The sequence below is a fragment of the Rousettus aegyptiacus genome, unplaced genomic scaffold (assembly GCF_014176215.1).
Source record: "Rousettus aegyptiacus isolate mRouAeg1 unplaced genomic scaffold, mRouAeg1.p scaffold_m13_p_17, whole genome shotgun sequence".
Classification (NCBI taxonomy): Eukaryota; Metazoa; Chordata; class Mammalia; order Chiroptera; family Pteropodidae; genus Rousettus; species Rousettus aegyptiacus.
Genome location: NW_023416292.1, coordinates 19342974 through 19366033, shown reverse-complemented (window position 1 = coordinate 19366033; position 23060 = coordinate 19342974). Strand labels below are relative to the sequence as shown.

The window sequence follows — 23060 nt, the reverse complement described above, 5'->3', positions numbered from 1 at the left end:
TGCGTCCTTATGAGTCCTTGGTTCTGTGCCAGGCCAATCAACTGCATTCTGTCTCTAACATCTGTGAGCACCGTGGGAGTTTTTGATGCCTTTTAGGCAAAGGGGAGGGAAAAGTGAGCCCCTAACTCATTTTCTTCATTGCCTTTTCTCATTAGAGAACATAAAAATTTTTTTTCAAAGGAAGTATAAGAGAAAAACGCAGTTTTAGAACCGTGATTGGCACAGAAGAAACTAAAGACACAAACGGCCAGGGAGACCGAGTTCAGAAGACGTGAGTCAAGGACAAGATCAGCCTTCGGAGGTGTTTGTCCCAGGGAAATGATGACAGCCCCTTACAGAAAAAAGACTTCACATCAGAGAGGTAAGCCCCGGGGGGATAGGTAACTGGAGATGGAGGACTCACGTGAAATCCATCTCTCTGTTCAAGGGGCTTCTCGGACCCGGCGCCTGGCGCATCTCTGCGTGGGAGGGAGCCTGGCGTCCAATCTGAACCCCTCCGCCTAGGGGTCCCATGGGGCAGCCTGGGCCCCTCCCCTTTGAGGTCACTGGTCTGCGATGGCCCATCTCAATCTGAGCTGGGCAGAGAGTGTCTGAGAAATCCAGAATTCTGCGCAAAATTTCTCATTCATTCTTATTTGTCTGGGGGGTCTTCGACTTTCATCAGGTTTGCAAAGAGCTCTCACGCCCGAACAGATGTAAAATTCCACGTTCAGTATCATGTGCTTTAAACCCTTCTTCTTCTTCTTTTTTTTTTTCCCCCATTTTTTGGAAGGGGAGGGACAGGAGTTGGTGGCGGGAGGAAAAAGAAATGGCGACTCCTCCCTTTGATGTTTTGTCCCGTCTCCCCTAAAGCGGGGCCTGAAGACCAGGGGAATGACCGCATCAGAACCCTTCTCCTGTGGCTGTTTTCAAAGTTCTCGCAGGAATCACAGATTATGCCAGTGAGGAAGAAATGGGGAGACGCCGTCCACAGAGGCCCGCGGCTGCGCCCGCTCAGGTACAAACAACCCTGCACAGAAGGAACACCTTCTCTACGGATCCGCTTCTCCTGTTCCGCGAGGCCCTCTCTACTCCAGTGCTGCCTTGCTCCTCCGGGTGCCCCGAGGGTGATGACCAGCCATCTCTTTACCCTCACCCCCAACCCCTCCCCCCACCCCAAGGTAGGCAGCGTAAGCGTAGAGGCAGGAGCTCAGCAATGCATGGTGCACTCAGAGGACCCTGTGACTCGCACCTTGTCCTTGCCCACGCCTGGTGACCGCCGACCTGTACGGGTCCCACGCTGGACAGGGGACTCGCCAGCAGACCTCGTAAACACGCTTCGAATAGACGGAGCCGGTCGGCAGAGCACACGATGCGGCGTGAGCTTCGGAAGGCGCCGTGTCCCTTGACTGCCCATAGCCTGACAGCCTTGCTACGATCTGCGAGCTCCAGACAAGGCCCCCTGCGCTGGTCCGCTGCGGAAGCTCCTTCAGGACGGGGTGCCCGCAGTGGGACGTGGAGCCTGCTGCTCCCTGGGGGCTCCTGGCTTCGTGGGGGCTCACCGGCCTGTGATGTACCCCCCTCCTCCAACGCCACGCAGCGGGAGGCGCTGATGATGAGCAGGAAATCAGCCAGGAGAGGCGACAGGAAGTCAAGGCATCTGCTAAAAAAAGGAAGTCGTGAACGGCTCGTGCTGTGCCTTTGTCGAAGGACTCAGATAGGGACAGTCGTCAGGGAGGGAAGGACTTGGAGGCCAGGACGTGTGCTGTACATGGAGGAAACTCGGGTTTCAGCAGTAGAGAGAACGTGGCTGGCGAACCCCGGCGCAGGTGTCTTCGGTGCAGCGTCCCCGGGGGCCCTGGAAAGCGCTGTGGGAGTCGGGGAGGCGAAGCCTCATCAAAGGCAGTTTCACTTTCTCACCTCGAACCTCACTGGAAGGTTGGGTGGGTGGGGACGAGCTGTCCGCCCAGCACTGGTGAGCTCTGCCTGCCCCCCCCCCCGGGCACCCTGACTAGAGCCAGCACCCCCATGGGGGCGGGCTTGGCCTCGCCTCGGCCCGGGAGGTGGCAGGACACAGGCCCGCGACCCGCCCGCTGGGACTTATTCTCTCTCAGCTAACGTGTCCTCGTCGTGTGTCGATTAGGCCTCTTTCCAGTGACAGAAACCCAACTCAAATAGGCTCGCACTAAAAAAAAAAAAAAAAAAAAAAAGACGATCGTATGACTTCCAGAATTCAGGGCAGACCTCCAAGACCGTGATGTCGCCGGGTTACGTCTTCACCTGTCTCTCAGGGCTGCTGTCCTCGGACGCCCACGTTGACGACCTGACCAGCAGGTCCAGGTCCCCCACCCCACCCCAGACGTTACGGACAAGCCCAGCGTCCGGAGCTCGTCCAGAAAAGGTCCCAGCGCCGCCCAGTGATGGCCCAGCTCGGGGCGCTGGGTGTCAGTGGCTGAGTCTGAGTCCTGTGCCCACCCCCGGGAGCATGACGACATCTAGGTGGGACCAGGTGCAACCGAACCACGTGAACGGGGCGGCGAGGGGACAAGTGTTTCCTCGAGGAAAACTGGAACGTTGTTGTCACCCAGATACCAGGACGGCGGTCACGGGACACCCTGCGCCGCTGTGCGCGAGGATGCCTGCCCCTCCCTCCTGGGGGCGCGTCCACACGGGAACCCTCATTCCCCTCCGCCTGTGCTCTCAGGCCTGGGCTCCCGAGATGGGGTGTCCCCTCCCCGCCACCCTCCCGGCTTCACATGGGAGCCTTTTTTTTTTTCTTTTTAGAAAGTTGGCTGTTTTCTAGGGGAGGGTAACTGTCAGCTACCACCTCATTTGTTCCAGCCCAGAGAGGCAATCGAGAAGCACGGTAAAGTTTCTAAAACCAGTTCTCTGGGGACGAGAGAGCATCGCGCTCTGAATGGAGACACACGGCGTGTGGTTCGAGCCCCGGGCGGGTGCAGCCCGCTGCGGGACGCCCCCGCCCTTGCCAGACGCCGGGAAGCAGAGTTTGGCCCCAGCTCTGCCGCCCACGACCCGGGCCGGCCTGAGAGCCTCGCTTTGTTCCTGGGTCTCAGGAGTCTCGTCTGTAGAGTCAGGGTTTGGACTAAGTGCTGTCTCTCTCGCACCGCCTGTTCCCTCTCCGAAGTGCTTGATTTTTAGCCGACACTCACAGCCCACAGTGTTCTGCCGGCACCACCTCCACGTTCGTAGATGGCAAAAATCAGGCACAGTAAGGATTAGATTAAAAGAGCCTTTCTGCTCCACCCCAGGGGAGCGAGGGACAATAATTCTCAGCCGTTCTTTCAGGACAAGAGACGTCACCAGGTCGTGGGGATCTTCGGATTCGGCGTGGACTAGACGTAGTTTCTGGGACACAATCGACTGCCCAGTGCCCACCGACCTGTGCTGACGCCGCCCCCCAGCCGTGAGCAGAGCCCCCCGCGTGTGGCAAGCATCGACAGCACGAGGTGGGGAGCGGGGAGATGTCCCCACGCCGGAGACTTCTGAATTCACGGGCGCGACGTCTAAGGCCCCGAGGTACTTGCCTGACGGAGGTCATGTGCTGCCGGCCACGATGCTTGTGCAGTTCGGGTCCATCTCTCACCTCGGACTTCCGGCCGGACGATTGGGACGCATCCTGGACGGTCACATCGTGCGGAAACCCAGGGTGGCGTCCATGCTCGACGCAGGGCGCACGGTCAGTGCCGAGCGAATGAATGAATGGATGGATGGATGAATGAATGTATGGATGGATGGATGGATGAGCAGAGCACTGGGTGTTGGGATTAACTTCAGTCCTAACTCCCGTGACTGTGAATACCGGGGCGCTGTCCAGGGGGTGTAGGAAGACGGGAAGAACCGAAGACTGCATGTCTGCAGACCCGAGAAGGGCCACGGCGCGGGAGAAGAGGTTTCTGCGCAGAGGTCAGGACCCTTCGCTGCTGGCTCGAGGCCTCCTGCAAAAGCAAGTGCTTTCTGCCGCCCCCCGACCACTTCCTCGCTGTCGCCCCCACCGCGGCCACCCGCCCCCCTCACCCTGGAGCTGAAGCAGACGAGACAGAGCGCCGGGGGCGAGGCCGCTCGGGGGCCCGTTACCGTGTGCTCGGCTGTGTTCGTCCTCCGCCCGGCCCTGCAGGCCCCGCTGCGGCCCTGCGCGCACAGACAGACGGGGCCGGGTGCGAGGTGAAGGGAACCCCCGGACCTTCGCCCCGTAGCTGGAGTCCCCACCCTTAGCGGGCGGGAGCCTGAGCAGTGCCAGGCCCAGGGGGCAGGGGCCCAGGAGCCCTGACATGTGGGAGATGAGAGGTGCGGGGACCCAGAGCTTCGTGGGGTCGGGACGCTCGTGGGCCAGGTCAGCGCGAAGCGGAAGCCGTCAGACAGCCGGCGGCCACTTTTCCGGGGCTGCATTCGGGCGTCTCCCTGTGTATCAAAACCAGTTCGGCTGGGATGAGGACAGACCAGATGTGCTGCAGGGCAGGGGCGGGTTTCGGAAGCCGCCAGTCCAAGGTCAGGCCGCGCGGGACAGCAGTCAGCCAGGGCGGCGCCGGGGCGGGCCGGCGGGGCACTCCAGCAGGCGCCACGGCCCTGGCACAGAGAGGAGGGTCTGGGCGGGAGGGCCGGCCCGGGAGGACAGCAGCCGGCCCAGCAGGACTCCGCGGCCGATGGGCCCTGGAGCCGAATCCAGGCTCTGTCACTTAGTCGTCGAGTGTAGAACTTTGGAAACACTCTTAACCTCCTGAGCTTCGGTCTCCTTATCGGCCAGTGGGGATGTTTAAGACCGGAACTCAGAGCAAGCGCGGCCACCTCATGGGTTCTTTACCTTCCTTCAACCATTTGTAAAATGGACGTGATAAAACTTATCTTAGGAGGCTGCTCGAGGGTCAGACAAGGGAATGCGTAGAGCTGTTAGCACAGGGCCTGGCACACGACGGCTGCTACATGGACGTTCCCCTTCCCGGCCCTTTTCCTCCTCTCCCCTGTCAACGGAATATCGAGTTAGGGTTTTGACGCCGAGGGACAGGCAAGGGTGTGTGCGCGCCCGAGGGAACGTGAAGACTTCACGGGGGACACCGCCCCCCAAACCACGAGCTCCTTCAGGAGCCGGTGCTGTGATCACGGCTGTGCTCCACGCGTGTGTGGCTGGGACTGACCAGGGCACGTGGCCGCTGCTCGTCATGTCCACGTAGTGAAGGCGGAGGCGAGGGCGTGGGGAGCACGAGGAGACAGCACAGATTTGCTTTCTGACGCTCCCCACTCCGGCTGTGGTCTTGGGGGGAAACCCCTTCGCTCACCTCTGTGGGGCTCAGGGCCGCGTCTGCAAAGCCAGGGACGCGGTAAGGCGATCTCCGCGATGTCCCGGCACCGAGATTCTCCAGCCGTGTCCCTTCCCCGTGGGGGAGACAGAATTGCAGCCGGTTTGCAAACCAGGCTGGGAGGGGGCGGGGGGGGGGCCTCGTCTGTGAAGCAGCAAAGGGGTACCAGGCCCGGCGCTCACGCATCACTCTGTGGGCTGAGGCTGTCCTTTTCCTGCTGTCGCGAGGTCCGTGAAGCACGGCCCAGGCTCGGGCGCTGCGTGTGCAAAACTTGCTTCTTGTGAGACTGGCCCCGGGGCGTGCAAGGCTCTCGAGGATCCAGCTGCACGGCCCTGACCAGCAGCTGCTAGACGCTCAAAGGAAGCGGTGGGTGACAGAAACAACGACTTTGACATTTGAGCCCGTCTTCAGAGCATCTGACTTTCCCACAAACCCACCATGACACATGTTTTTGCAGTGAAGTGTTTCAAACATCAATAAGGGGCTCATAAAAGAACCCGCAAGCCCCAGGCATTGCCAGTCTTAATAGATGTTGTTTGGGGTGTGCCTCACACCCCATCCCACTTCCTTGCTCCCCTGCAGGCAGTGGGCCCACAGCCCCGTGCCCTTGGGGGTGCTGCTCCTGGCTCGAACCTAGTCACTCTCACGCTGCGCCCTGTTGGGTTAGAATTTCGGCTCAAACACCAACAGGCTGTGTGACCTTAGGCAAGTCACTCGACTTATCGGAGCATCGGTTTGCTCATCTGTATTCGTCTGCACAGCAGATACTTACTGGGCGTCTCTAATGCCGGGCACTGTTCTTGGCTTAGAATTCCCATTTAGCCATTTCTCTTTGGGGAATCGAGACAGTTAGTCGCCGTCAATGTGTGACCACTGGCTCCTGTCCGGCTGTGCACATAGGGGTACGGTGTGCGTAGGAGGGTCCGGAAGAAAAGATGGCCCATCCGCAGAGCTCAGCCTGAACTTGACCAGGTCAAGGGCAGCCACGAGGTTGCACCTACAGCAGAACTTGGAGAATCTCATGAGAGAAACAGTGAGTGTGCTGAAAGGTATTAAACCTTTGAGCCAGGAAGAGGGGACAGTCTTTCCTCGGCTTCTTGGGACGAGCCTTGGGGTGCTGGAAGGTCATCTGGAGGCAGGGAAGGCCAAAGAGTGCCCTGGGACCCCGTGAGATCGTAATGGAAGTGGACATCTTTGCGAATAAGCCTGCATGGTTCCCCTCAAGTGTCTTCTGACTTGTCGCAAGGTTTGAGGGCCCCAAACCTATGAGTTGGTTAGAATTTTTCCATATTTATTTCTTGGGGACACGTCAGCTGGGCTGGGGATACAGCAGAGTGCAGAAGGTGACACGATTTTACACACACACACACACACACACACAAAATCGTGCTGAGCACCGAAGGGAAAAGCCCCAGAGTATTACAAGAGAGAATCCTAACTCCGAGGATCTCTTTAGAAGGCGTGACCAGCCCTACTCGATCGGATTTCCGTCTGAATCAGTGGCGATTACAGGAGGGACGTGACCCTTCTCGCCGAGAGGCAGAGGTAATGGAACGTCGTCACGCTTCATAATAAAGTCGGCCGCGGCGTCATCGGGAGACGGGGCACACAACACGTCCCTGAATGAGGTCGCGCTAATTCCCGCCACGTCCCGTTCCTGACCCGGGACCCTCCCGCCTTCGTGAGTTCTCTTGACACGTATGTGTGGAGAGTGTGCACAGTGAGTGAACTAGACACAGCGTAGCCTCTGTAATTCGTTCGTGCTCAGCGCCGTCCCTGTCCTTTGACCCTCTTCCCCGTCCCTACGAGCATAAAACTTAGAAATTACAGCTCTTACAGCCCCTCGCAAGCAGAGCCCCAACTGGCTTCTGCTGGTGACGGAGCAGCGCCATGAGATTTGGCAGGTGGAACAGGGCGAGGGCCACTGTTTGCCACGACGGCTTACCGAAAGGCACGTGGGAGCCCGCGGAGGTGGGGTGCTGTTTCCCCAGAGCCCTCTCGCGTCCTCTGAAGGATCACCTGCAGCTAAAACTATCGATTGAAACACGAGTTTTGCCTTTCGGAATCTTCCAGAAGGGGCCTTCTTGACCTCTGCTTGCCCAGCTTTTAATTCCTGTGTTACTCCTTTTATTACGTTGCATCTGTTTTCTGGAGTGGCATCTGTTTTCCTGACCAGACCCCCGACTGATATACAAGGGGGCAGGAAGGAAAGGAAGTGTCCTGAGATGCCACGGTTGTGTCAGGGAGCAGGGCTGAAGGATGATTTTGACCCCGTTGCTACTGCCATCCACGGCCTCTTGATTTTGCCCCTCAACCCGGTGTAACTTAGAGAAACAAGAGTTATGGCTAATAGCTCATCCCCAGCTCACCTTTCATACCAGAAAAGAAGGTCGAAGTCAACTTTCTCTCAGGGACAAGGACTAATTGAAGCGTAAAGCAGGTGTGGCTGTCTACCTACTAAAGGGAGACAAAAAGCCTTCAACATCTTGCAGGTTTCCCTGAGGCAGTCAGATTTGGGGAGGTGGGAGTAGAGAAGGGGGCAAATGCAAGAAGACCAGAGAAGGAGCTCAGCCTTTGGACACGAGCCAGCCTCGGCTGGGTGTTCTGCCGCTCAGCTTCTGGAGGAAACAAGCGAAATGCCCCCAAAGGAGTAGAAGTTGGAGGGATCACAGACTTCTCAATGACAGCTCTGGATGCGAGAAGACAAAGTGTAATCGTTGCAAGATTCTGAAGAAAAAAAAATGTCCAGGTAGAGTCGCTGTTTTGATAAAAAACAAATAGGATGGTCAGTTCAATCTGAGCTTCAGATAAACAGCGAATGATTGCTTCCGTATATTCCGCGTCATATTTAGAACATACTTATCCTCAAAGTTATTTATTGCTTATCTGAAATTACAATGTTGTGGTGCTAGGCAGGGTCAGGGTCTGGGGCAGAGAACTTGGACGGGGGGAAGGGATGGCAGCAGGGGGGGACTCCCTCACACAGAAGGTAAGAAGTGCAACCACACCTGTGGCCTCGGCTCAAAGCTCTCACTCTTCAGCGTCTGAACGTGCCCTGTGGCCACCGTGTTGGTGGCCGGGCAGAGGCCAAAGCCCCAGGGTGGTGCCCGAGGGGCCAGCCTACCCCAGCAGCCTCTCAGGCCCCTCGAGCAGCCATTGGGGCTTTGACTTGTGGGTGGAAACTTCCTGGGGTTTGCTCTGAGCTTCTTGAGGCATCTCGGCTTCAGATGCAAAGTGAGTGGGTGTCTCTTTCTGCTTCTCAGAGAGAACGAAAAGAGCGAACGAAAGAGAGGTGTTTCCCTCAGCTATGGAAACTATAAAGGCAGAGCCGGCCTCCCCTCTCTCCGTCAGTCAGCGGCAAAGCTCCCCTCTTTGACCCCTGGGACTGCACAGGATTGAGAAGAAGGAAAACCCTTTTGCTGGGGGCCTTCCCGAGTCACCGGCTGCCATGCAGCAGCCCTTAAACTACCCGTACCCCCAAATCTACTGGGTGGACAGCAGCGCCAGCTCGCCCTGGGCTCCTCCGGGGTCAGTCCTCCCCTGTCCGGCCTCGGTGCCCAGGAGGCCTGGTCAAAGGAGGCCACCGCCGCCGCCTCCACCGCCGCTGCCGCCGCCTCCACCGCCGCTGCCACCTCTGCCCCCGCTGCCGCTGCCACCTCTGAAGAAGAGCAGGGACCACAACACAGGCTTGTGTCTCCTCGTGATGTTCTTCATGATCCTGGTGGCCCTGGTCGCCCTGGGGCTGGGGATGTTTCAGCTCTTCCACCTGCAGAAGGAGCTGGCCGAACTGAGAGAGGTAAGCCGGCGTGCGGGTGGTCAGCGGCGCCCGCGGGGCCTCAGAGGGCTCCGGGGGGGGGGACGGTGGCCGGCACCGCGGGCCGCCGTCTTGCAAAGCGCTTCCCGGCCCTGGTTTTCCCGTCTTAGAAACAGCTCATTCTATACCTTCTCTCCTACGGACAGAGAATGGGAGACTCCTGGGAGCCAAAGGAGTATTTTCTGTGGGGTAAAAGGATCAGGGTCAGAACGGGGCTGGCGGGCCCGGGTCTCCCTTTGTCCGTTGGCACGTCGGCCTGCTGAGCCACACGCACGTAGCGATTCAAGAAAGAAGAGGGACTTCGAGTCTTGCTTAGAAGTGAATTCGTTCAAATGGCCAAACTAAAAAAAGAAAAAAAAAAAGTCAAAATATTTAAAACTATCAAAACTGTTTCAAATCTCAAAACCAAAGCCCAGGGAGGCACGAGGGCTCAGGCAGGGGCAGAGCTAGGGGAGGCCCGAAGTCCCTGGAGTCTCTTTCCGGGCTTGACTTATTTGACAATCCTGCCTCCTTTGCTTCAAGATCTTTATATTCATTATTCGTCTTTTTTCTTTCTCTTTGCCAGTCCACCAACCAAAAGCATGTGGCATCATCTTTGGAGAAGCAGATAGGTGAGTCTTTTTGTGTGCGCACACCAAGTCTCCAGAGACGGTCCTCAGCGCCGAACATGGGGACGGACAGCCTTGCGTCCCATCCGCTCGAAGGCGCTGGGGATCCAGGCGAATTCTGAATCTCTGGTCATTTCGGTGCCTTGGGCTGCCCTCAACTATGAAGTGAATTCAGTTCTTCAAGATCAGTGTCTGACTACTGTACATAATTCAAAATAATTTCCAATTGTCTCTGGGAAGAGACACATATACAACCTTGGACTTTGTCCCCTGAGCAGCTGGTCCTAGGTCAGTTCCCCTCCCCCCCCCCAGGCCTCCTGGTCCCTGTACACCAGGCGGTGTCTGTAACTCCTTGGGAGAGGGGTGATGTTGGGGCAGAGAGAGGTGTTTCTGAGAAAGGTCTTCTTCCCTTTAAACTCTCTGAGAGGTTTCTCAAGAGTCAAGCTTTTCTAAAACGTATCTTACAGGAGATACTTAAGCTTTTAAAAAGTGGGAAATCAACTATCCACTTTCGGATGGATCTTTTGCTGTCACTGGAAAGCTTGGGGTTGGACGTCAGCCGTGGTCGAAGGCAGCCCAGCTTCGCCACGGAGGCCATCGCGAGCTCCCTTTAATGTGAACACCAGGACAGGGAGGAGAGGCCATGTTGAACGTGGACCTAATGAAATGTCAGGGCATAGTTTTGGAAATGGTGGGCGGATAGATTTAGGGTGCTCTAGCTTGTTCAACGGAGAGTCCTTGAACTTGAGATTTGGGAGGAGTGGGAAGGGAGCTCAGACAGCATCTGGTCCAGTCATCTCTTTATCTTAAGAAAATCATTTTTCCAAAGAGAAACAGAATACCAGTCGGTTTAGGTGACATTCCCAAGACCACTGGTGTGGAACTGGGCCTAGAGGGAGCACAGGCTGCCCGTGCCTTGGCACCGGCAGGACTTACCGGATATGGACCGGTGCCTCGTGAAGTAAGGCAACTCCCATCTCCGTACGATGATCATGGGATGAGAAACAAAAAAGATGAGCAAGATATCTGCGAAGGCAATAAGCAAATCTCGCCCTTAGAAACTGGGAAGAAAGCAGGAGGCAGCGCTGGCCACCCAGTTCCTCAGCACGTGCCCACTGCCGGGGACCCACGTCACCCTGCTGCCTTGCAATGCAGGCTCTCACAGGAACCAGCCTCAGGATGCGCTGGTCCCCAGTTCTGGTTCTGAGTCCCCAAGTGTTAGGAAGTCCAAATGCACACAAACCAGAGTAGAAATATTTGCTGGAAAAATAAAGCATCTGGAAGGTTTCTAAACTAAAATAGCTTCAAAAAATCAGTGGAATGTGGCTGGTGAAGCAGGTACCTAATTACTCATCTTTCACCCACTTTCTGGAGTCATTTTAGTGATTAAAAGTCAAGTGAACAGAATGAGTCAGCTCTACCAACCCCAAAAAAGAACCATTTTCCCTAGATCAACTCAAATCGACCAGAAATTGGTGAATTATCACACGGAAATCAAATTAGCAACTTTACTAATTAGATAAGAGATGTGAATTAAAACAAGACATACCCATTTCCATCCATCAAATTACTCAAGATTAAAAAATAAAATAAAAAACTCGAATTGCTAAAAATGTGAGAGAAAAGGGCCTGCCAAACACTAGTCACAGCCCCTGGGCATGTAAATTGCTATACTTTTTCTTAAGAGCAGTTTGGAGCAATATATCAAAGGATTAAAACTGTCAATTTACTCTGTAATCTCATCACCAAGATTCTATCTTAAGAACATAATCAGAGACGCACCTGAAAATTTTTAAATATAAGAATGCGTATCACCTCTTTCTAAGGCTGTTTATAGTCAACAATTCAGAAGAAACTAAAATGCCTCTTAATAAGAGATTAGTTAAATACGTGTATTCAGGAGGGAGCATGACATGCAGCAAGTGAAAATCGTGTACGAGGACCCTTAAAGCCACGGAGATCGTGTGTTCTACAGCGTCAGATAAAAAGACAAGGTCTAAGGCAGCAGGTTTCGCTCAATATCAACTCTATACATACATATGCATAGTTTTACGTTCTTAAAAAGAACTAGAAGGATTTATTCTTCAACACATGAGCCGTGATTTTCCCTGGGAGGTACTATTACACATTTTTAAAACTTTTTTTTTTATGTGCTTCTTTTTTATTTTCCGTGTTTCCACAGTTAACTCATTCACAAATGTCCTTGGAGTGCTTCCAAGGTGCCAGGCTGGGTGTCCAGGCAGGGCGGGGGTGGGGTGGGGGTGACCGCCGAGAACAGGACAGGCGAGGGGCCTGCCCTTGGAGAGCTCGGAGCAAGCTGGAAGAGATAAACAAAACCAAGCAAACAGGCAGCCTCATTTCACAGTATACTACCTGTACCTGAGACAGAGCGGTTTGGAAAGTCCCCTCTAAGGAGTGTGTGTGGGGAAGGGGGAGGCGCGTGGGAGAGGGGGCGGGAGGAGAGGGAAAAGCATTCCAGGGCTGGAAATATCATGTGCAAAGACCCTGAGGCAGGAAACCGTCTTCCCCGCAGTGCAGGATGGATTTCTGGCCCCCTTATTCCAGGATTTATCCAGCGGGTATCTTTACTGGGTACCTCCTGTGAGACTCACACCCCACGAGCCTCTCTGAGGGACAGAGATGTGCGGCGTGTGGCGCTCGGTTCCACTTCCTGTCAGCGCAGAGCCGAATGCCAGACGCGCCGTGCAGCTGGCTTGTGGTGTAGGAATGCGGACGCCGCTCAGCTCTGCCCTTCCTGCTCGCTGACACCTCGTTCGTGGTGGGTGGTCTCGGGTGGCGACAGAAGTGACGATGGCTCAGGTCACGTCCTCGGCTGGCTGGGGCATTCCTATGCCATATGTGAGTGTTCCAGGCTAAACACACCGAGCCTGACGTGGACGAGTGCCTTTCTAGGACTCTTTCTTGAATTTCTTAGCTCCGTTCATTCGCCGAGTGATAGCTGTGTTCAGTTAAACACTTGAACCCAGAGGAGCAGTGTCTATTTCGAAAACTCTCGTCGGCTTTAGCTCTTTCAATTTAATTTAACAAGCATTAACTGGCCACGTGCCCTGTGTTAGAAACTGAGCTGAATACTCTAGCGGATTAAACATAAGAGTAAGGAATTTCCCGCTTATTTGGAGGAATAAGAGGTTATAGGGTTACCACGGAAAAGGCGAGTCGGAATTGACAAGAGAGGTGAAGACAGAGTGATTCTGGGTTTCAAAGGAAGGAAGAAACCATATTTGATTAAAAAGGCTTGGGAGGGTTTCTCAGAGGAAGGGCGATTTCCGGTGGTATCTGGAGGGTTGATAGAAACTAGACAGAGAGGTGTGTGTGGGGGGAGGGGGGCGCCTCCTGGGCAGAGAGAGCAGAGCGAGCGAGGGCGTGGAGGAAGGGAAGCTGTGCGTTCAGGTCACGCCGGAACTCCTGAAGTGCGCAGGGACCCTTCCCAGTGACAGAGGAGAGAGGGGGCTGGACCAGCTGCTGGGGAGGTGTAGCCATCGCACGATCCGTGGGGGGCCATCGCATGATCCGCAGGGGGCCGCTTCAGCTGCATGAGGCCGCAGTGTAATTAATTCCGGGCAGATTGCAGAATGCCACCGGGTCAAGACCCCAGAGGCCAGGAGGTGAGGTGGCTGTTGCCTTTGGCCTCTGTGCTGCAGCGTCCCAGAGACGGCAGGGCCAGACCGGAAGGAGCCCCGGATCTGGTGGCAGGAGACCGAGGCTCGGCCTCGCTCAGTCTTCTCGGACAGACGAGCCGCCCAGCTGTGGCGCTCACCTCGCCTGTGCGAGGTGCCATGATAATCTCTGTCTCTGAGGCCTGCGGCAGGTGCTCAGCGCAGTAACTGATATGACAGCCCTTTGTCAACCAGCCTTTGTGCCGCTTTATTGGAGCATTAGGATTGATACACACAGCAATGTGAATCTGGTTTTTTTTTTTTTTTTGCCTCTGTTTCTGAAATGCAGGCGACCGTGAGTTGCACCAGTTGGACTTGTGTGATTTGCATGTGTTAGGCTGTTGTCATTTATACTTTAAGACGATCTCTTTTAGTTAAATACCCCAGTGAGAATGCCACCGCCACCGGAAGGAGAGTTGGTATCTCAGTTTTACATATCTCTTTCATCTCTCTGTGACACAGGTCACCCCAGCCCACCCGCTGAAAAAAAGGAGCCGAGGAAAGCGGCCCATTTGACAGGTGTGTATGTGGAGGTGCAGGTGGGGCTGGGGGAAGCCTGCGGCAGGACGCGGAGAGGCTGCTGGGCTTCCGTTACTGTCCTCTGGGGTGGCCAGCAGGAGGAGTCACACCTAGTCAGGTCGCGCTCACGCACATATCGAACCCCCAGGCTGGGCAGGGCCCAGTTCTGAGCCGGAGAAGTGGCGTGATTTGGGCATCGTCTCTGCCAGTAGCAGCTGATGCTTTTCGTCATTCCAGAAAGCCCAGGAGGGTGGAAGGCTTGGGTCCCGGACGTGAGAGCTGGCGAGGTGGGGGTGGCACGTTACTCGGGTCAGCGCTCCACTGGTTTCCTGGAAGAGCCTCTCTCGGCTTTGTCTAAGAGCAGAAATGGAAGTGAGAGGAGAGGCCTTGGCACTAGGGGACGCCCGGCCTGCGGTCTTGGGGCGCAGAGAAGTGATTTGGCAGCAGCGTGGTCTGGGCACGCGCGTGTGAAGTCCGTGAACATCCGACAAGCGGATACGTATCACGGGAAGTGGTGTCCTGCTGGCCCTGGAATTATTTGGGCAGAGGCTGTAGAATGATCCAGGGTAGACTGACTGACATTTACAGAGGGCGTGTGTGCACATGCACGCACGCCACGCTTTGGGGGCAAGGAGATAAACAGCACATGGTTTTTGCCCTCAAGGAACGTAAAATGGAACGGGGCGAGGCCATACACGAGCCATCGTTTCAGTGCTGGAGAGCATTTTCTGCTTGAGGTGTGTAATAATGCTATGCAGATACAGAGGAGAGGGGATCGTAGCCCAAAGAGGGGCACCGAAGGCGAGGAGTCAGACCAGTGATCCCTGAGGTCTTTCCCACGTTAGACGTTTAGAGTTCCCTGGGGTCGGCTTTTCCCCCCAGGGAGGGATCGCGAGGCCTCACTGTGTGGGTGCCAGTCCTGAAGGTCACACGACCTTCGTTCCAGAGAGCTAAAATCATCAGTCACTTCTCACTGTGGTCGATGAGGGCTACGTATCACCGCGTTCTCGCTGTGGTTGATGAGGGCTACGTATCACCGGGTTCCACTTGTGTGGATGATCACATCGAGGCAGGCAGTGCGACAACGGTGCGATGGGAAAAAAACATTTGCTCAAGAAAGAGCCCGCGGCTGGGCCATGGACGCGTGGTTTGTCGGGTGCAGGGTGCTTCTGGCTGAAAGCCCCTTTCTCCTTTGGTTCCAGGCAAGCCCAACTCCAGGTCCATGCCCCTGGAGTGGGAAGACACCTACGGAATTGCCCTGATCTCCGGGGTGAAGTATAAGAAGGGCGGCCTTGTGATCAACGACACCGGGCTGTACTTCCTGTACTCCAAGGTGTACTTCCGGGGCCAGTCCTGCAGCAACCAGCCCCTGAGCCACAAGGTCTACATGAGAAACTCTAAGTATCCCCACGACCTGGTGCTGATGGAGGGGAGGATGATGAACTACTGCACTACCGGCCAGATGTGGGCCCGCAGCAGCTACCTGGGCGCTGTGTTCAATCTCACCTGTGCTGACCACGTATACGTCAATGTGTCGGAGCTCTCCCTGGTCAGCTTTGAGGAATCTAAGACATTTTTCGGCCTATATAAGCTCTAGGACAAGCACTTTGGGATTCTCTCCATTACGTTGCAGCCATTGAGAATGTCGTCTTGAAGGAGAGTCTTCTTATGCCTACTGGAGGCCAAGTGAAAAGACAAACCGAAAGGGTCTTGAGGCCACAGCGTCCAGCAGTCCCTCGTGCCACCTAAAATCCGTGAGCTGGGCAGGAGGATGAACGTAACTCATGGACCTAACACCCTGGGCTGCACGGCCAGAAGCAGACGCGGGGAGAGCAGCTCCCGGGGTGATTCGCACGCGGCTTAAGTGGCCGAGAGTGTTTGGCACATCGAACGGGACACCTTTTAACTCACCTCTTGGTGGTGGGTCTACTGTCTACCTCAGGGGAGGCTGTCTTTCAGAAGTGTGGGGGGACACGAGTGCCTGAGAGATGGAGAAGAAGACGAGGCTCGCGTAAATGATAAGCTAAAGGACCGGAAGGCCAGATGATGCTAATGGAGGAGCAAGGGAGGCCTCGGGGGACCCAGTCCGTTCCTTGCACAGCATGTATATTTCTAGTGCAATCATAGGTGTGCGTGTGTGTGCGTGTGTGTGCGTGTGTGTTGTGTGTGTGTGTGAGGGGCCAGGCGAGGTGTGTAATTAGAAAGGGGAGGTAGCGAAGGACGTGTTAGGGAAACACAGGGTGCGTTTGGTGGTGGGTTTCGAATGCTTCTTGGCAACCAACTCTAACAGTCCTCAAAACCCTTCGTCAGCTAGCGATGCTGTTCTCTATAATATAACCAATATTTATATCTATTTTGTGCCTTTTTGATGAAGAGAATATGTGTAATAAAAGCTATATTTTAGAATAACAGTTAAGCGTTATGAATGTACTTTTTGGAAATCACTAATTTTTGTTTTTCTCCCTTAATATCTCTTTCTCCCACGGCTTGTTCATTATGACATAAGGGCGCTTGAAGAACAGGCTGGGGTGAGAAGAACCGCGAAGCTATGTCCCCACCTCTGCCGGGCTCGCCTCTCCTCGCCGCCTTCTCTTTCCTCCGCACCTCCCAGGGCCCAGAGAGTCCACTGCCGGGGTTATTACTGGTGTTAAGGTCACCCACCTTCCCACAGACCTGAGGACGGCTTGTCTCTTTCCTGGGGGCAGAGGCATGGCACAGTGGGAAGGGCACAGACTTTGGACTAAAAAAGTCTGATTTTGAATCTTGGTTCCTTCACTTTACTAACTATGCAATCGCCGTGCAGGTCACCGGACCTCTCTGGGACAGGAAAGGGCTGATATGGACATAAGGACCTGACACACTGGAATCCCCCAGGATTAGAAAGCCACACTGCGAGGGAAACGTCATCCTCCAGAAGGAGGCACGGGTCTGAGGGTGCCAGCCAGACACCTGGTTTCTTGCATTCTCACCTTGGTCACTCACAGACCTTTTTCTATTTTCTTCAAACACACACACACACACACACACACACCCTTCACCATACTGAGTCCTCTAATTAATAAGCTCTATCATTTTCTGACCTGTGCATCAGCTCCTTCTCTCCCTGTCCAGCTCAGATTCCATCCTCTGTCATTACAATCAGGACCTCGGAGAGACCCTCACCCCAAATGCCTTGCTTTCCTCGCTGTATTCCTCTTGCAAAATCCCGTACACTGGCGCCCCTGCAGCTGGGCGTCACTGAGGACAAGATACCCCAACAGAATGACGGGTTTTATTTTATTTTTACCTATCGTCTACTTAAGCCAGCCAACCAGACATTTATCTATCACTAATTTGTTTCTGGCTTTAGATTGATTCAAATAGTAAAACCTGCACATAGTACAAAACTTCAGATACCCAAAGACATAGGGTAAAAATAAGTCCTCACCCCATCCCATTGCCCCACTCTGCCTCCAGAGAGAATCACTGTCTCTTTACATAGCTTTCCGGGGATGATCGGTACATAAATATGACATCACTTGACTTCAGGGTTTCCCAGCCTTGGCTCTATGGACGTTCTGAGTGGAGACTTCTTTGCCGTGAGGGCTGCCTGCTGTGTGTTGTAGTATGTTTAGCCTGGCCAGTAGCATTCTCCCCTTCCCCGTGCTGAACCCAAAAACTCTCCAGACATTGCCAAATGTCCTTGGGCTGGGGGCAGGTACACAGACTCACTCCTGATTTATGTCAGTGGTCACAGACCTCAAGTGAATTCAGCGCAGCCCAGCACATTTCTTCTGTTCCCTGGTAAGTGTGTTTTTCCATTATTTGAGGCAATGATACCCTACCTTTTCCTCTTACAAGCCAACCACATCCCCTCTCCCCACATGGAACCTCACTTCTATACCAACTCACAGGCCCACCGGCATCCAAACGGCCCCTGTCCCCCGCTGGTGCAGTGGAGGAAGGGGACCGCTCCGCATTTGCACACCAGACGCATTTCCTCTTCCCTGCTTGGCCCGTTTAAAAATTTTCTTTTCTCTTTTGGATCCTCCACCTACCTGGTCTATGAAATCATTTTCTCTAGTAGGTACATATGTTTGAGTATTCCTTTTCACCAAAAGGGAAACCAAACCAAAAAAAGAAACAAAAAAACCTCGAAACCTTTCTTTCCTCAAAACCTTCCTGCCGTGATGGCTGCATTTCTCGTTTTTCTGGCAGAGACGAATGCGTGAGAAGGCTGTCTCCACACGAGATCCATTTCTTTAGCGAGGGCTGTGGCTCTATTACTTATTTGACCACTTAAAAGAGATCTGATTCTTTTTGTTTCCTGCTAGGATGAAAGTTCCAAAAGCAAGACCTTTTCCTCCTTGTTTACCACAGTATCCACATCACTTAATACGGTGCTTGGCACACATGAGCTGCTCAATAAATGTTTGTTGACCGCACTGCATGACCTCAATTGTAAGGCGAATGTCTTTCAGTTTGGGCTGTGTGGGTACGTTTCTGAGAGTAGTCAATTTATAGTAGTGTTGCCTCATGAATGTGTGTGACTGTTTCCAGCTTTAAATATATCTTCCGATGGGACTTTGAGGCTACAGATGGGGAAAAAAAATCATGAGTCCTAAGTGATAGCATTGGAAAATAAGACAGCTCTATTTGGTCCCTGGGGTTACCACAGGTTAGTCAGGAGATGGATGAGAACTGCCAGGTAACTAACTAGAGCTGAAACTGTCATTTAGAAGATACTCAATAATATTTGTTGAATAAATTAGTGAACAAGACCGAAGGCCCGCTCTCCTTAAAACCCTTTGGTTGATTCGTCTGCTGTATGAGGTCAGATTCCTGGCCAGGTACCTCATGGAGAAAGTAAGAGAGGTATTGAGGTATGTCCCCTTATTTGGCTGCGGGTGTGTGTCCCCAGCAATCCTCCTCCATCCTTTCCCTCCCCTTTTTGGCTCCAACCATCAAGAAGCTGGCTGGACATTTATTATTATTATTATTATTATTGTCAATGGACCCGTCTAGATAATAATACCAGAGCAAAGAGGAAGTGAGCATGGCTCCTGAGCATCCTGAGCTGACCTGATGCCATCAGCTCGGAGTAGCGTTGGGCCCGTCATCCCTCTAAGTATGAGCTCTACTAAGATACCTTTGAAATTTTCTGAAGACGAGATCTCAGCTCACTCTGCTTTCACTACCAGTTCAAGGCAGGAGACGTTAACGGTTCCTTTAGAATCCTGAGTTATTTTTATTTACCTCAGTGGAAACATAAGGAATGTCAAACACCCAAATCTTTTGAAGGTGCTCATTAAAATGGGATCCGCTGTCATTCCTCTATGAAATACTATACCCAAAGTAGAACATAAAAAAAAAAAAAAAAAAAGGGCAGGGCAGGGTTGTTTCTGGTTCAGTAGTTTGAGGTTTTCTTTCTTTTTAGACAACTAAAAGCATACAAAACCATGGTTTTTTTTTTAAGCCCCCCATAGTGGTGGCTTTGTGTTCTCTGAAGTAGGTTTCAACTTACCACAGCTCAACAGGAAAAGGGCTCTACTAAAGGCCATCACTGCAAGAGTGACAAGTTTGAAACTATAGCTCATTGAAAGATGGGGAGTGGTGAGAACTGAGTGTTAGATATCACCATCCTCCTCGAAGTTCTCCAAGCGAAGCTGTGAGGTTTCCTTAGGGGGCTAAGCCGGTCCTTATAAAGTACATTTCTCAAAGGAGTTGGGTTAAGTTCTGATATTAGAGAGATAAATTTTTATTTTCTGTTTTGTTTTGTTTTGTTTTGTTTTTCTTTCTTTCCTTCTTTCCCAGGGTTTTGAATCATCCAGAGACAGAATGAGGTTGGGCTGGCAGAAGAGAATCATACCATTCCCTAGGCCTTCAGACTCAGGAAGGAAACTCATTCAGAAATAATATAAGTATCGATGGTAGCCAGGGACCTTTGAGAATCGTCTAGGAACCAATGGGCCTCAGAAACAAAGACAGCTAAGTGGGTATGCCACGCCTTATGGCTCACTCAGAAGGTATTCAGGTGGACCTCCACCCCATGTTCTTGGAATCCTTTTATTTCCCTGAAGGCACCACTACCACAAGATGCTGGGTGTAGGTGAATTTTACTGAAGGTTAGTGGGCGATGGAGAGAGATTGCCTCATGACACACACAGTGCCAGTTACATCTAAAGTTGAGTATTAGATATCACTATCCTCCTTCAAATTTGCCACAATTATTTCCTTAAATGTGTCACCCAGAATCCCAGTAATTGAAAGGAAGCATAGTCTCATTCATTCTTTCATTCAACATGTGTTTATTTAATGTCTGTCACATACCAGAAACTGCCCTAAGTACTGTGGATACAAAAAAGTATAAAAAAATATAAAGTCCTCTATGGAGTTATATATATATGAGTTATATTTTAATGGAGAGATGATAAATAGACAATTCAGAAGGAGCAAACAAATATCTAATAAGTTATATGGTAGTGTGTGCTATGAAGAAAAACGAAGCAAGGTAGGACGGGAGAGTGATGGAGGATGGGGCGACCGTTTGACAAGTGGTGAGGGGTTACCACACAGAGCACAACAGCTAAAGAAATTACAAGTGCAAAGTCGTAAGAATAACAGTTAAATCTCCTTCTGAGGTATGAAATGGAAGAATAATATGCGATATTTTCATAGTCTTTAAGACATTTTCTCGCATGCCTCTTTTATTGTTTTTAAAATATATGAAGCAATTTACATAAAAGCGGTCGGCCTGTGTCAGAGTCTCTATAAATGTTAGTTGAGTATATTGAACGTCTTCTGTGCTTATTATATTCAGAGTGGTGAGATGCCATTTTGATGCCTTTTTTTAAAAAAAATAGGCATCAATTAAATAAAGTGATGTTTAAACATTTGACTGGTGAGATGTAACAGGGTAAGCTGTTTGTTGGTCTTACGTAGCACTCACATCGTCTGCCAGACCCAGAGTTGTCTCTGGACAACGTTTTCGTGCCTGAATGTGAGCTGCGGAGGGAATTCCCCACCTGCAGCTGCAATGCACAGCAGGGGCAGGCCCTGGTGCTTAGGTCATAGCTCTGGCTTTCTGCGAGCGAGCGAACCGCTTCAAAGGCAATGCGAGCTCGTAGGAGACGCCCTTGAGGGTGGCGGACTCTGAAAGTGACCACGCGTGTAAGGCACCCTAGGCAAGACGAGAACTCTGCAAAGGAGACCTGAGGGTTTGATCAGCACCTCTTGGTATCTCAGATATTGCCCTGGGCAAAGATCTTTTAGTTTCGCTTGGTTTAGGTCTCAGTTTTCTCACACACTCCACCCCTAACACCACTTCCAGTCTGTGGACGGGAACTCGGTGCGCATTTTCTGAAAGAGAAGGTTGTTCCTGATTGAAAGAGAAGGCACGCGAGAGATTCGAGAAGCTACCAAGGTCTCTGGCCCTAAGGAAATGCACCGAGATTCGAGACCTGTAGGTTAAAGAAACGGGGGGTCTGGTAACATGAAACACATTTTTTTTCTCCTCACCCTGCATCCTCATTGAGAAAACAGCCTTGACTCAGAGGGTGAGAAAGACCCGAAGGTGTTAAACAGAACTCTAAAGTTTGAGCTACAAGGCAAGACATCTCAAACCTCAGCATCCTCTTTGCATCATTCGGTGGGTTGTGTTCTGGCTTCTAAGAAACTCTGAAGGTTTCTGTAGGGATCTGGGAGAGTGGCAGAGAGAGAGAAGAACGTCATGCAGGGGACTGAGATGGTTTACACTTCCTATAGCACTCTGTCCTTGGGGTCACCAGTGGTGCTGATTAGGACAGTGAATGGCTTTTCCTAAATTTCCAGAAGAATTTGAGAAATCAGCTCTGTTCTGGGAAGGGGTTGGGAGTGTCATCAGTGAGGGGAAGCGACTCTGCTTTTGAAACGAAGGTGAATATGGGGCGTGTTTTTTCTGCCCTACAGCCAAATCTATATCATCATATCTCATGGCTCATAAGATAGATAAGGATATCAACTTTTTATTTAAAAATAACAGGACACTTTTCACAGGACTTATTCTTGCCCTAAGCAAGGTGGCAAAGTAAATAAATAGTAATAACAGTTGTAACTTATTGACTCCCTTTTTGAAAGATTATGTAAAGCCCCCCCCCCACATTTATGTTTACAATTCTCAGAGCACTCCGTAAATCAATTGTACTAATTCCATTTTTTAAGTGAAAAAACAAAACAAAACAAAACTGATTTAGGTTCAGAGAAGTTAAATAATTTTCTTAAAGTCACGGGTAGCAGAGCTAGGATTTAAGACCAGGCTTTTCTGATCCAAGGAATCTTTCCTAAAGCAGGCCTATAGTGTCCCCTTTATAAAGTCAACATCCTTTATTCATTCAGCAAACATTTAATAAGCACCTCTTTGGTGTCAAGCATTGTTTAGGGTAGCGGTCCCAGGAACCAGTGCTCCTATGAGAATCTTAATGACTGATGATCTCAGGTGGATCTGAGGTGATGATGCTGGCGCTGGGGAGCGGCTGCAAATACAGATGAAGGTTCATTCAGCTGGCTCCCCTGCTGCTCACCTCCTGCTGTGTGGCTCTCTTCCTAACAGGCCACAGATGGGTATTGGTCCACAGCCTGGAGGTTTGGGGATCTCTGGTTTAGGGGGGTAGAATAGTAAACCAGACAGACAAGTTCCTTGCTGTCTTTAAATTATATTCTAGTTGGGAATGAGGGTAGTTAGTGGTGGTGGTGGTGGAGAAAAGAAACAAGCAAATACATAAATAAATACATAAATGATCAGATACTGACAAACACTATGTAGGGTTAGGGTGCTAAGATAGAGATTAGGTAACTAACTACATTAGAGGAAAGGCCTCTTTGAGATGTCACTTAAAATGACAAGAGCCAGAGACACAAAGATTACGGCTCAAGAGTGTTCCAGGCTGAGGCAATAGTTTTTTTTTTATGGATCAGCTTATGGAATTTTGGATAAAATAATGCATTGTTGCGTGAGGCTGGAATTCACACGGCCATAGGCTGAGCATTCTTGAGTACTTAAATGCCAGCGGGCCCCCTAGATACTGTAACAACTGCCAACATGAATAAAGGGGTAGACTGAGGCAAGCCGGAATGATGGGGAATGGAGTTCACCTGGGACTGGCAGAGGACCGGGAAACGCGCGTTGTAACGAGCC

At 52.1% G+C, this 23060-nt stretch overlaps 1 protein-coding gene across 1 annotated transcript; it reads left to right on the top strand.

The window, feature by feature from the left end:
* Positions 1 to 256: 256 nt before the first annotated feature.
* Positions 257 to 16320, top strand: FASLG (Fas ligand). Its single transcript, XM_016147176.2, has 5 exons — positions 257 to 361; positions 8555 to 9087; positions 9671 to 9716; positions 13853 to 13909; positions 15112 to 16320. The coding sequence occupies exons 2-5, from the start codon at positions 8740 to 8742 to the stop codon at positions 15504 to 15506; spliced, it is 846 nt and encodes a 281-aa protein (XP_016002662.2). The 5' UTR covers positions 257 to 361; positions 8555 to 8739; the 3' UTR covers positions 15507 to 16320.
* The last annotated feature ends 6740 nt before the right edge of the window (positions 16321 to 23060 follow it).